Source organism: Mastigoproctus giganteus, chromosome 8 (assembly GCF_048544385.1).
Source record: "Mastigoproctus giganteus isolate SK-2022 chromosome 8, ASM4854438v1, whole genome shotgun sequence".
Lineage (NCBI taxonomy): Eukaryota > Metazoa > Arthropoda > Arachnida > Uropygi > Thelyphonidae > Mastigoproctus > Mastigoproctus giganteus.
The window spans coordinates 55,351,105-55,365,795 of NC_143582.1; the positions used below are offsets into that span (position 1 = coordinate 55,351,105).

At 37.6% G+C, this 14,691-nt stretch overlaps 1 protein-coding gene across 1 annotated transcript in view; it reads left to right on the forward strand.

Moving 5' to 3' along the window:
- Positions 1 to 14,691, forward strand: part of LOC150081539 (gem-associated protein 8-like) — a 72,118-nt gene that overhangs the window by 27,840 nt on the left and 29,587 nt on the right. The window contains exon 2 of the mRNA XM_090379368.1: positions 5,865 to 6,312. Coding sequence (XP_090235494.1) covers positions 5,865 to 6,312 — 448 coding nt within the window. The remainder of the gene's footprint in view (positions 1 to 5,864; positions 6,313 to 14,691) is intronic.

A 14,691-nucleotide genomic window follows, 5' to 3' on the forward strand; every position in this document is an offset into this window, starting at 1 on the left:
GGCTTTAGGGGGTAAATTTCTATCAGCATGGCCCACACTTGTAGGTAGAAGGAATTTGTTTTGTAGAGACGGGATACACTTAAACAAAGGTGGTGCAAAAGTTTTTGCTAGTATTATTGAGGATACCTTAAAGGCTCAGGGAAACTGCTAGTTAGGGGGGATGTGGGTAATACTGACACGCGTTTATCTGATAATATTGGTCAATGTAACTCTTGCACATACCTTAATTTCTTATCTATTACCCCAACTGGACGTATTATCTAGATGTTCTGGGACCAAAGACGTTTCACGTGAGCGGGTAGCTAATATCAGGGAAGAGAGCCTAAAAAACTTCAAGGGTTGTGTTAGGGTTGTTAAATATACAAGAACAGTAAATCTTAATTGTTTATACAGTAACGTTAGAAGTGTCGTCAATAAAATGAGCGAATTCGAACTGCTGGTTAAAACAAGTAACGCGGACATAATAGGGCTTACAGAGACGTGGTGCCACCCGGAAATTGGGATGATGAGTTTCAGTACGGCTTGTATAATGTATTTAGGAAGGATAGAGTAGTATAATGTATTTAGGAAGGATAGAGTAGATAGAAGGGGTGGTGGGGTAATGCTTCTTATCAGAAGCAGCCTGAGTGCGACGATAGCTTTCCCGGATTCAGACATTTCACATGCTAGTATAGAGTCTGTATGGTGTGAGATAGTTGGAAACAAAGGTACAATGCGAGTAGGAGTAATCTAGACCAGGTGATTGTGAAGACTATGACAAAAGCCTCTACATGCAAATGGAATGGGCAAGTAAGCGTCAATGCCTTATTATGGGTGATTTCAATTTGCCTCTAATTGATTGGAGTAAATGGGAAGGAAACTCGACATGGGGAACAAAATTTTTAAATCAACTAGATGACTGTTATTTGTATCAACATGTCAGGGAAAGTACTAGAGAAAAGAATATCCTAGACCTCATCATCACAAATGAATCAGATGACATAACAGGGCTGACAGTAGAGGAATCAGTAGCAGGAAGTGATCATGGAGTTATACGGTGGATGATGACGAGAGAGGTAGCAGAAGTAAAAGGCAAAGGAATGGGTTTTAATTTCAGAAAAGGAAATTACGATGCCTTAAGGTACTACATGGCCTCTATTAACTGGGTAGATATCGCGCAGAGAATGAATACAATTGAACTGTGGTACGCTTTTAAAACATTAATCACAGATGCCTTGAATGCGTATATACCATTAAAAAAATACTCCACGAGAAGGGTTCCAAGTTGGATGAATAGTGAAGTTGCCACATTACTTGAGCAGAAAAAGGTGGCATGGAAAAGTTACAGAGCAATAAAAAGTACTGAAGCCTATAACAGCTACAAGGTGATGTGTAATAGAGCCACAGAAAAGGTTCGACAGGCAAAGGCAGTTTATGAGAAATCACTAGCAAACAGAGCAAAGAGGGGGGATAAAGAATTCTTCACATATATAAATGCCAAGAAGAGCAGGACAAACCAGATCGGACCTTTACGTAAGGGAAAGGGGATAGTAATAAATACACCAGCTGCCGTTGCAGATGAACTCAACAGTTATTTTGCATCGATATTTACAAATGAAAAGCCTTTTGTGGCAATGGGAAACTGTGGGAGCGAAGTTAAAAAATATGTAATTAATGATATTGAAATTTCGCAAGATTATTTAATGAAAAAACTTTCAAGCCTACAGACCAGTAAGGCTCCTGGAGTTGATGGAATATACCCTATAATCTTGAGAGAGGCGGCAAGCGAGTGCATTGAACCACTGAGGCTGGTTATGCAAGCATCACTAGACTCTGGGGAGATTCCCTTGGATTGGAAAAGTGCAAATGTATCTCCCATACATAAGGGTGGCTCTAAAAGTGAAGTGGGAAATTATCGACCTGTCAGTCTGACTTCAGTAGTAGGGAAAATCATGGAGGCAATGATCAAGGGTGGAATTCAGGATCATTTGGATCGAATTGAAATTCTCAAGGATACTCAGCATGGTTTTGTAAAGGGAAAATCATGTTTAACAAATCTGGTTCGCTATTTCGAAAGGGTCACTCACGAGCTGGATTTAGGGAATAATTTCGACATTGTTTATTTAGATTTCAGCAAAGCTTTTGACTCAGTCCCACATGAGCGGTTGCTTTATAAGCTGGAACAGGTTGGAATCACTGGGCAAATCCTTAGATGGATAGAAGGATGGCTTCGGGGCAGGAGGCAGAGGGTTGTGATAAATGGCTATTCCTCAGATTGGGTTGATGTAAGAAGTGGGGTTCCCCAAGGATCAGTATTAGGACCACTGTTGTTTTTAATTTTCATAAACGACATTGATGAAGGGATAGAGGGCGTGATGTCTAAATTTGCAGATGATGTTAAAATTGGTAGAGTAGTTAATGATCACTGTCAAGCTGAGCTTCTTCAGAGAGACTTAGATAGACTTCAAGAATGGTCAGAAAAATGGCAGCTGTGCTTTAATCCAACAAAGTGTAAGGTATTACACCTGGGAAACAGTAATCCCAAAATAACTTATTCACTTGGTGGAGTTCAACTAAACCCAGTACTGGAGGAAAGGGACTTGGGTGTTACGATACGGTCAGACATGAAATTCTCTGAGCATTGTAAACAGGTTGCAAGGAAGGCCCATGGTGTCCTATCGATGATCTATCGAACTTTTGCAAGTAGAGATAGGGACGTGATAATCCCATTATATAAGGCCTATGTTAGACTACACTTGGAATACTGTGTTCAAGTATGGAGACCGCACCTAAAGAAAGACATCGAGCTTCTTGAAAGGGTGCAAAGAAGGGTAACTCGCCTGGTGAGATCGGCAAAAGGGCGTCCTTATGAAGAAAGACTTCGAATATGTGGGTTGCAGAGTTTGGAAACTAGACACCTTAGAGGAGATTCGATTGAGGTGTTTAAGGCTCTGAGAGGCATCGGTAAAATGAATGAGGACAAAATTTTCAAGATTATAAATGATGCTAGAACTAGGGGACATAAATTCAAGTTACGGGGGCGGAAATGTTTAGATTGGACTGCAGGAAGTTTTATTTTAGCCAGCGAGTTATAAATTACTGGAATAAGTTGCCTTCATGGGTGGTAGAGGCCGACAGTTTGGGGAAATTCAAAGGTCATCTGGATAGTACTTTCGGGTAAGGGAAGCGCATAGGATGATAAGATTAATTTCCTTTTTATTTATTTTTTATTTCATTTTATTATTTTTATTTATTTATTAATTATTATTATTTATTTATTTAATTTTTGTTTTTATCATTGTTTTGTTCGGATTTTTTTTTTTTTTTTTTTTTGGCTGGTGCAGCATAAGCCATAGGCTTTCTTGCACCATACGGCCGTTACTAATACTAAATACTAATACTAATTGTCTAGCAGTAAAACAGCCTTTATTTCATTAGAAGAAATTTTCAGCACATCTGTCTGATAGCATCACACATCAGACTGATGTGCAACGCTATCAGATATAAATAGGTTCTAAAATTTTTGTCCGTTAAATCAAGGGCCTACTGTATGTAGATGAAAATTTTTGTAACATTAAATACTATTAACAATACTGAACTATATGTTCTGTGATTGTTATTATATAAATACAGTAGGGTAAACTGGCTAAGGCTTTTCTTTTTGGTGTTAACATAGAGTGAAACAGAGCATAGGTTTAATCAGTGCTTTTTTTGTAAAAAAAAATAGGTGCCGGTACTCATTCTTTACTATCAGGAAAAATTGAAAATTAAAAGGATATGAAAAGTACTCTAAAATTTTTTTTCCCTGATATTGTTACTTTAGTAGTAATGTTTTTAGAATAAGAACAACAAATTAAGTATATTAACACAGTTTATTAAGCATAAATTTATTATTGAAGTATATAAAAAAATAAGTAAAATAAGTAAAAAATAATAATATAATTAAAAATAATTTCATAATAAAGTTTTTGTTGAATATTCCAAATTTTTATTAAGTTCTCATCTCACTCCCTATGCCGACTTCTTTTCTTCCTCTTTGTGTGTCGGTTGCTGAATGACGTTTCCGAAGCAGCCACGAATATTTTGCTGGATTGAAGCGGGTCAGCGGTGGGCCTACAGTTTTAAGAAACAGTAGTGAAGAAACTGTTTTTGTCATCAACGAAGCGCTGGTTGGGCTGGCGATCAGATTCATTTGTGAAAATTCTCGTTCACATTCACTCGATGAATTTGGTATTATACTCAGAACTTTCATCAAATACTTCAATTATTCTGAAACCTTTTTATCAATTAGGTATCCACCAAAGGCATAGCTACCATGTAGGCAGGCAAGGTAATTTCCTCCAGTCCCTGGCCCTTTAGGGGCCTGGCGTCTTTGGCCGTCTCCTGTTTTTGCAATTTTCATTAATTAAGTAGGGGCCCGAACATGTTCTTTGCCTCCGGGCCCGAAAAAAGGTAGCTATGCTAGTGGTATCCATGAATTTCATCTCTTTCATTTGACTAACTAACGTCATTTTCACCAGATGCCAACAATTCATGACCTTCGTTGTCCTTGTTTTGCTTCTCCCATCATCAGTATTGTCACTAGTTCTTAAATTTTTTTTTTTTTTCTTTTTCTTTTTTTTTAAATTATCCAAAATGTCAGTGTCATTCGGATATTCAGGTTCTGTGACCATGTAAATAGAGATAGCGAAAATTTAATGAAAATGTGGATAATGCACTTTTGCAAAATAACAGATGATTATTTGTCGGGGTAAAAGTGTTCACAGAGGTGTCCAACCTACGGCCCGCGAGGAAAGTGAACTAAAACAGCATTTTAAAATTTGTTATCAAAAAAAAATTTCTCATTAAATGTTTTGTTCAGTAAATGTAATTATACCTAATGTAATTGTAAATTGTACATGTAAACAGCAAATGTAATTGTACTTACAACACTTAAAATGTATTGTACTTAATAAAATTTTCAAATATTTTCAATTTTACTTTTACATGCAACAAGATATGGAAAATGTAACACACTAAAGAACTTTGAATTTTTTTGAATATGGCCCCTGTACGGGAAAAGGTTGGACAACACTGCAGTAGAAGGTGGGCCAGAGCCCATTGGGAATACACCTTGATCTGCTCACTCTTAACTAGCGCGACTTCTCCATATGTGGGACAGGTGGTCGGATAGGTTTTACCAGGTACCACTAAGTTGTAGAATGGTAATTCCTTTACCTCTCTTAATTCGCGCAGCCACACTATTTGCCTAAATTGCGTGAAGGCCAGAAATGCGAACAGTGCATACTGAGTTAATTCCCTCCTAATCCGTTCGCTATATGAAAATTTTCTTCACTCAACGAAAACTATTTTAAATGTAACTTCCAAGGGGAATTCAAAATAATTCACTATAAAAGGACTTAGTTAAACATAGGTCCGACTGAGTAATTTAGAATTATAAAAATGGTTATACAGTTTTATATAGAAAATATCTTAACAATAGACAGTAAAAAATTCAAATTTAGTTAAATAATTTTAAGCTTATTTGAATAGTAGGTAAACGTGAAAAAAATTTACGGAATATTACAAATTTCGAAGTGCACTGCATCCATATGTCACACATCACTGATAATAAAGGTGCCAGTATGCTGTACCATTGCGTACCATTCCAAAAAAAGCACTGCATAAATCTATAAAGCCTGGACTAGGTTCATGCTAAAACAAGATACACTTACCTTTGAGCAGTCATTACTTTCTAATGTTCTGATTCTGCTTTAAAATTATCAGGATTTAATGATTATTCAAGTTTTTTTATAAGAATTATTCAAATTAGAATTATACATTTTTAATACTGTATATTTTTAAGCTAATTTTGTTATTTCTTTTCATTTTATGTACTATTTCAGAAACGAAACAAAAATAAAAAGAAACGTTACTTAAACATGTGGTATCAAAGCCCTATCTTTAGCAGATACTGGCATTATTATGACCAAATGAACAGCTGGTATAGGCATCATCTTAGAAGTTCAGAGATAGCTAGATGTACATCACATTTAAATACTTGCCCACACTGTGAACATGAGACATTCCAGTTTCCTTCTGGGAGTGCCCAAAATATGGATTATCACATGCATCCTTTATCACATCACATGGAATCTCTGTCACATCCTCAAGTGCAAACTTTACCACATCAAGAAACTTCAGACAGTGAAGATATAGAAAGTTCATTGAGCTATGAAGAAGAAGAAGAAAACAATGATGGAGAGGAAAGTGAAGACTTGCAGTTTGAAATGCATCTAACTGAAGATATGATTGCTTTTATTGAACATTCAGAAAAGCACAGGCAAGAACAAAGTAGGTATTATTTCTCAGAGTGAAATACAAATTCAAGGGATTCAAATTAAGATTTAATTATGAATTTGAAAATTTTCTCTGTAAAGTAAATTAGGAAACACTTAAACCACAAAATAGTTATAGCAAGTTAATGCAGTAAATAGGGTTATAGATAAGGCAAGGTGCTATTCTGCTCCTGTAAACTTAATCACCCCTATTTAAAAAAATAAATAAAATCATAAAAACATAAGAGGGATAGACCATCTTTGGAGAAGCATGTTTCCTTGCCCAAAGAGACCTAGCACACTGCCAAAGAACAAGTGCTACTTAAATAATACAAAACATAATAAAATAGAAACACGTAGCTCACAAGCACTACCTCTTCAAAGGGACACCAGCACTTGTGAACTCAAAAATGGATTATATTTAAAAAAGTAAACTGATATTAAATTAAGTAAATTTATAGTAAAAAAAAACCCCCCAGTTTTTTGGATACATTTCATTTCTTCATTGTTGAGGATTTTTGACTGCCTGTGTGTGCAATAGAGCTATGCCATCCTAATTTATTATTTCTAGCTTTCAAATAAAAAAAATAGGTGTATTTATAGAAGTTCCATATTATAAGCTACCAATGAATAGATCAGTCCTGTATTTCATTCATTTGCATAGACCCTTCCATTCTGTAGATTATATGCAAGAAATGAAAAAATTGAAACAAGATTATTCTAGATATTATGATTATAATATGAATAATCATGAAACAAGATTATTTGGCTAAGGTAAAGAAAGCCAACTCGAGAACGACAAGAAACGTCGGATAACTTCATGGAAAATTAGTTTACCGACACCGGACTCTAGCCCTGCTTGCTCGGTAAACAGACGGTAAGTGTTATCAGTCTGGAGCCGAAATCGAGAAGGATATATTGATTGACAGGTAGGCGTGGCAAATGATGAAATGATTAGTGGTGTATTCATTGGTTGGCATTATAATGTATATTTATGAGTAAAGGACAGTGCATAATAGTTTTGTAATGAATGGTAAACAGGTAATAGTAGCGATGAATCTTTTAAATATGGAAGAAATTTGTAAGGAAAATAAAACATTGGTTGATTTTTTGATGAAAAATAAATTAATAAAAGTTTCGTTCTGTTCATTTTTATGTTTTTTTTTTCTCATTATTAAAAGCAAATTTTTGGAGTTCATGAGTGTTTTTACTATACTGTTGATTTAGGTTTGGTTACGAAAAAAGGAAAAGGTTTCTTTATATTTCGTAACGTGAACTTAAATGGTACGTTAGGAAATAATAGAAACAGTTTCCTATTTAGTGACCTAACCTTAAACGTTAGATTAGGAAATAATATAAGGAAAGATTCTATATATATATATATATAGTGAATAGCTGTTGAGGTGTTGATTTGACGTTATGATACGTGTTTATCCATACGAGTGTCTTTAAAAATAAAGTACAGTAATAAAAAAATAATATTTTGTTAATAAACAATTTATGCGCTAGTCCACATGATTCTAAAGTAAAAAGGTTAGGTTACTCCTCCACTTCGGGAGGGGTTCAAGCTCCCATGGGATTCAAGTGGAGGTAACCTGAACTTTTTTCACCATTGTGGAAAGCGTTCATTAGAGCAAGTTACCATTAGTGCTTCTAAGAGTTACTAAAATGATACTAACCCAATGTTATCGTGTGTTGTGTTCGCTCACCAATCAGCACATCATTGGCACGCCTACCTGTCAATCAATATATCGTTCTCGACTTTGCTCCAGACCAATAACACCTACTGTCTGTTTACTGAGCGAGCAGCGCTAGAGTGCCGTATCGGGAAACTGAGTTTCCGCGTAAGTTATCCGATGTTTCTTGTCGTTCTCATGTTGGCTTTCTTTACCTTCTCCGTTTTTTCTCTTATAGTATAAAAAACAATTACAATTACCGAGTTGGAAACATTAAAAAGGTTTTTTGGTTTTTTTTTTAGGAGTATTAGCAACTAAGGCCATATTGCTCTGGAGATATGTGGGGGTCATTCCCTGACCTTTCCGCATCCTCTGTATACGGGCTCGAACCCCGGTCTAATCAAGAAGCGTGTGGTACACACTGCTGCTCCTGCCCACCTGGCTACGGAGGCGCCTACATTAAAAAGGAATACAGTGAATTCCGGTTAATGTTATCACTGGTTATTGTTATCAGCCACATATTATAATCAGAAACGAAAATCCAGAACCATTTATATTGTAATGTATGTAAATTCTGCAGCTTTATATGATCATACTGCTGTTTATTGTTGTCATTTTTCTTTTCAATTAGGAGAAATATGTCTTCCAGAACCCCTAAAATTGTGTATAAGTCAGAAATTTCTCAATGTTTACATCCCTGAGTGCCAAATAATATTTACGACCTTGTTGCATGACAGCAGTATCTTTTAATTTCTAATTCCTGCCACATGTCTGTAGCCTTCAGGTAATGCAGGAGAGTGCCTGTAAGCAAATGAAGTGAACATCAAGAAAACAATGCTTTTGCTATCAGGCTATATGTTTGGGGAAAGCAGCAATCTAACCCATTATCATAAAGTTTTACAACTACGTATCTACAACAAGTTATTTGTCTTTAATTACATTGTCCAAACATTTGAGCTGTTTTGAAGTGTGTGTATATTTCCCCGACACACAGGTTTTCTGTAAATCTTAGTTTTCAAGTGTCGGCCTTCTCTGTATACACACATGTCTAGGAACGGAAGGGTCCCCCCCTGCTCATCCTCTGAAGTAAACCGAATATAAGGTGAACCGCTATTCAACCACTCGAATATTTCTGTTTCGTGTCTTTGTATCACCGTGAACGTGTCATCAACATATCTCTTCCATGCATGTAATGGGGAAGGACTAGAGCTCCCCAACATCCTATCTTCAAATTCTTCCATGGCTGAGTTGGCTATAATTGCACTAATAGGTGAACCCACGGTCACTCTGCAAACCTTTTGGAATAACATAGTAGTACTACATAAACATAAGCCAACACCTTCACAAATATCTTCAGCACTTAGAGCTGTCCTGTCTTTCAAAGTACCATCTCTACTCAAAGCATTGTGCACACAATCCAAGCCATGTTCGACAGGTGTACATGTGAACAAAGAAATGACATCAAAGGATGCCATAATCTCCCCCTCTTCTACATCTTGAGCATGGACGAACTGTACAATACGCACACTTCAAAACAGCTCAGGCCAGTTGACACAAAAGTAGTGTGATTAAGGCATTATTGGAAAGGGTGGGGTCCCACTGCTCCTCTTCTGAAGAAAGGTGAGGAGATTAAATGTGTTACAGCGGACCTAGTAATGTGCGGTTAACCCCAGAGCATCATTTCAGGTGGTAGATGACTTTCATCAACCGGTGAAATACCACCACTTTGCTTATTGGAGGCTTGAAGTGGTGAAACCCATGTTTAGTCTCTAGAGCAAAGTTTCTGGCATCCCCCTCTCCCCATACTTCTCCTTCAACTCATGCATGGCACTAAGTACTATAGGTTTTGATACCTTTCGTGCTTGGGGGTTTCATAAAAAAAAAAAAAAAAAAAATCATTGAGAGGTGTTAAGATGTATGAACAACAGTCGCAGGGATGCTTTTACACGTTTCCACTGCATACATCCCCTACTATCTGGGCATTTCAGAAACCATTTCTCGTATCTTATGTTCGTGTAAGATATGCTGTGTGCAGCTGCCAGGTCGGAGGCTGTACACAGTAGTGTCTGCAACTAAAGATCCTATTGCAGGTAATGACACTAGTAGGGTCATATGAAATTGAGTGTCCTGATTGTGGGGGTTGTTATTGGGGGAAACATAACGCAGACTGTGGGATCACCTGGAGGAACACAATAGAGCCCTTAAGACTGCAAATTATGGAGGTTCGGCTGTAGCAGAACATGCCTGGGAAACTGGGCATGGCATTACTGCTAAAGAAGCTGTGATTGTGGATAAGGCACATGGCTTTTGGAACCGGAAATGGCTGGAGAGTTTAAGAATATGTTCGTCCGAGCGCTACAGTCTTAATAGGGATAAGGGCTTTTGCCTTCATTCACTTTTTGAAGCCCTTATCCTACGAAGAGACGAATGGTTTAAAGTGGCCCTCCATTTTCCAGTTCCAATGTATAAGAAGTGAACCGTGCGCAGACATAGTTCATGTCGCAGACCTGCTGAGATGTGTGGTACATAGATTGTTGGTCATCCTGCAACCACTATAGCTGATGAAGGCGGCTGCTGCTGCTGCCGAAAGCTCCTGTATTAGTGGTTCTAGTGATTTTAAACAACTTTTATTGCTTTTAATTTTATATATTTTATTGAATTTTATTCTTGTTATACATTTATTTTATTTTGTTTTAATATTTTAACATATAGTTATACAAACAGAACACATGTTTTATTTTATTTTATCATAATAAAGACGCTTTACAGATTCGAGTCAGTGTTATTTAGTAGTCTCCATGAGCTTTCCTGTCACTGAGATCAAATTGGTCTGTAATTACTCCTGTGATCTTTATCTCCCCCTCATGTATTTGCCAAACATTGGCACTTAGCCAATTCATGGGATTACTCTTGAATCTAAAGATGACAACCCCGTAATTAACCATAAAGGTTTGGCAAATTCCTTTGAGGCGTCTTTCAGTAGGAATAGGTGAATACCTATTCCTACTTGGGGTTTTACCCATCATCTGGACTTACCATGCCAGATGATGACATTTTAAACTGACAGGGTAGCTGTATACAACTCCTTGACAGGTACCCAAATCCAACTAAACCAGATTGACTGAAGAGTAATCCCCCTAGGATTACCCTTCCCTAGTAGGTGACCTGGAGGCCCACACCAAATAAGAAAACATGTAGGGGGGGGGGGAGATGTACAGGCAGCCAGGAAAGCAGCATAGCTGAAAAATAGTAAGCTAGCAGTTAGAGTATGCAATGTAGAATGAAAGAAGAATGAATGAAAGTGCGAAAGACTGAGACAGTGGGCTGGGCACGGAACAGAGTTGTTCTTGGGTTTAACGACACATAGGCTTCTAGGGTCATATTGTGTCTTTCTAATGGTGAATATGAAATATTAACTTTATTGTAATAACTATATTTTATGATACATTCCTATACGATTTAGGAAAGTAAATAGTTCTTCTTTATTAGGATCATCTCCCAGAATCTGCAATGAATTTATTGATGACTGTGCATTAGCAATTGATTTAAAGATGTTTAAGCGGATAGTTTGAAAGAGAGGACAGTCCACTAACAAATGACAAATGGTCAGTTGTACCTGACATAATGTACATTGGGGAGTGCTGTCATTAGTTAATAGATACAGGCAAGTGAGGTGAGTATGCCCAATCCTTAGCCTTCCTAAAATTGTTTCTTCTCGTCTGCTTTTCTGGAAGCTCAAGAGCCACAGCTTTGGTTCTGGTTTTATTTGGTATAGTTTGTTTCCTGAATAACCTCTCCAGATTAGTGACCAGCTATTGTAACATGCTTCACGGATGTGTTTATAACATGTATATGGATTTTGAAAAATCTGCAAAAGACTAGTATCTGGTTGTTTGGCTGCAAGATCTGCTCTTTCATTTCCTGTTATTCCACAATACATTACAGGCAAGTAATTTAGAGTGGATTTGTTTTATAACAGGGTGAAAGGAGTTGGTATTACTAATTTTTTTTTTTTTTTTTTATGTAAACCCCAAACACGAGAGGTATTAGAACCTATAGTACTTAGTACCGTGCTTGGGTTGGAGGTTGAGAAGACGAAAGAAGATATTTGTTGACATTGGACTTGAACTTCTGTAGACTGTAATGTTCAGGAAATATGTATGAAGGAAGGTTGTTCCAGAAATTAGCAGTTGAATGAATAAATAAGGAAGATGAAAAGTTGGTTCTGTGAGTTTGAAGTTGGACAATAAATGGATGTTGGCTGGTGGTGGCACGTGTTTGTGGACTGTTTTGAAAGAGGGAGCGGAAATTATAGAAGCCAATTGAGAAGGAACAGTGCCCGTGGAAGTATATGTAGAAGAGGCATGCAGCAGAAACAGTACATCTATGAAACAGTGAGTGGAGAGACTCTGTTAGAGATGAATCATTGATTAATCTAACTGCCCTCTTCTGAATGGAATCAAGAAGCCTGAGAGAGGTTTTGGGGGCACCACCCCAGATGTGGGAACAATATTCCATGGCAGGGCGGATTTCCAATTTATACAGAGTGAGCAGCTGTTTGGAAGAAACGTAATGCCGAGAGCGAAAGAGAAAACCATGCTTGGGTTGGAGGTTGAGAAGACGAAAGAAGATATTTGTTGACATTGGACTTGAACTTCTGTAGACTGTAATTTTCAGGAAATATGTATGAAGGAAGGTTGATCCAGAAAATAGCAGTTGAATGAATAAACGAGGAAGATGAAAAGTTGGTTCTGTGAGTTTGAAGTTGGACAATAAATGGATGTTGGCTGGTGGTGGCACGTGTTTGGACTGTTTTGAAAGAGGGAGCGGGAATTATAGAAGCCAAGTGAGAAGGAACAGTGCCCGTGGAAGTATATGTAGAAGAGGCATGCAGCAGAAACAGTACATCTATGAAACAGTGAGTGGAGAGACTCTGTTAGAGATGAATCATTGATTAATCTAACTGCCCTCTTCTGAATGGAATCAAGAAGCCTGAGAGAGGTTTTGGGGGCACCACCCCAGATGTGGGAACAATATTCCATGGCAGGGCGGATTTGCGATTTATACAGAGTGAGCAGCTGTTTGGAAGAAACGTAATGCCGAGAGCAAAAGAGAAACAAAGTTTTTTAGATGCAGAGGAAGCAATATTTGTAATGTACTTGTGCCAAGAGAGATTAGAAGTCAGGGTAATCCCCAAAAGAGATATATCATTTTGCCTAGAAATCGGAGTGTCACTAAAGATAAGCATAGGAGCAGAAGAATCCTTTTTGTGAGATATAAGACAAGACTGAGTTTTAGAAGGGTTGAAATCAACTAAGTTGTCTGCCCCCACTGGAGAATTACCTGAACATCGGCATTTAAGGAATTGGTAGCAGATTTTCGAGAAGTTGAAGCTGATTGAACAGGGCAAGGTTCCTCAAAATGGAAAGTGGAATGCAATGTGCTATTATCGGTAAAACTATGGATAGAATTTCCAGTCAATGGAAGAAGATCATTAATATACAAGAGGAAAAGAGTGGGGACAAGAACTGAACCTTAGAGGACACCGGCATTAGTGGAGAAGTTAAAAGACAGAGAGCCATCTACCATCACCCTCAGTGAGCAATCAGAGAGAAAACTGGATAACCAATTACTAAAAACAGTTGTCAAACCATAAGATGGAAGCTTGTTTAGAAGACCTTTATGCCAAACACGATCGAAAGCCTTTGAGATGTCAAGAGCAACTACTTGTGTTTCACCGAACCTTTCCATTGAATTAGTCCATAAATGGATAACATAAGCCAGAACATCACCAGTCGATCAACATTGACGGAATCCGTACTGGTGATTGTTGATCAGACGGTTTCTAGGTAGTTTAAGATTTGGCGGTTAATTGATTTCTCGATTACTTTAGAAAGAGTAGAAGTAATTGCAATGGGATGATAATTGGATGGGAGGGATTTGTCACCTTTTTAGAAACTGGCTGGATATGGGCAAATTTCCAAGCAGAAGGAAAAACACCTTTGGAATAAGAAAGTGAAAAAAGGCGGCAAAGAAAAGGAGTAAGTTCAGGAGCACAGGTTTTGAGAACAAGTGGAGAAATACCATCGGGACCTGGAGCTTTCTTAGCATCAAGATTCGTCAAAATCCTTTTGACAGAAGACCACAGGAGGCATTGAATGGAGCGTGTTGGGAATGGTGGGAGGTGTTTTACCAAGATCATTAATACATGAGTTGGAAGAAAAATGGGATGCTAGCAGGTCAGCTTTATCCTTGGCTGAAGTGACAACAGAACCATCTGGTTTGGACAGAGGTGGGAGCAGAGATGGGCAAAAGTTGCAGCCAATAGCTTTGGCAAGAGACCAGAATGCTCAGCTACTATTAGGGCAAGAAGCAAGTTTCTACTCTTAGCCTGTTCAAACTCTAGTTTGGACTGATTAATAACTGCCTTACAATTGTAGCGAGCTTTGGTGTAGGCAGAAAATGAAACTGAAGAATTAGAAACAAGCCAATTACGATATTCAACATTCTTCTTTTGAACAGCCTTATCACATTTATTGGAAAACCAAGATTTAGATAAAGGACGAGATTTTAAAGTGGAGTGTGGGATAAAGGATTCCATTCCTGCAAGAATAATTTCACTGACACGATCTGAGCAAACGTTGACATCAGAAGTTTTGAAACAGTAATCCGACCAAGGAAAAGAAGAAAAGAAATCTCGCAGGTCATCCCATTTTGCA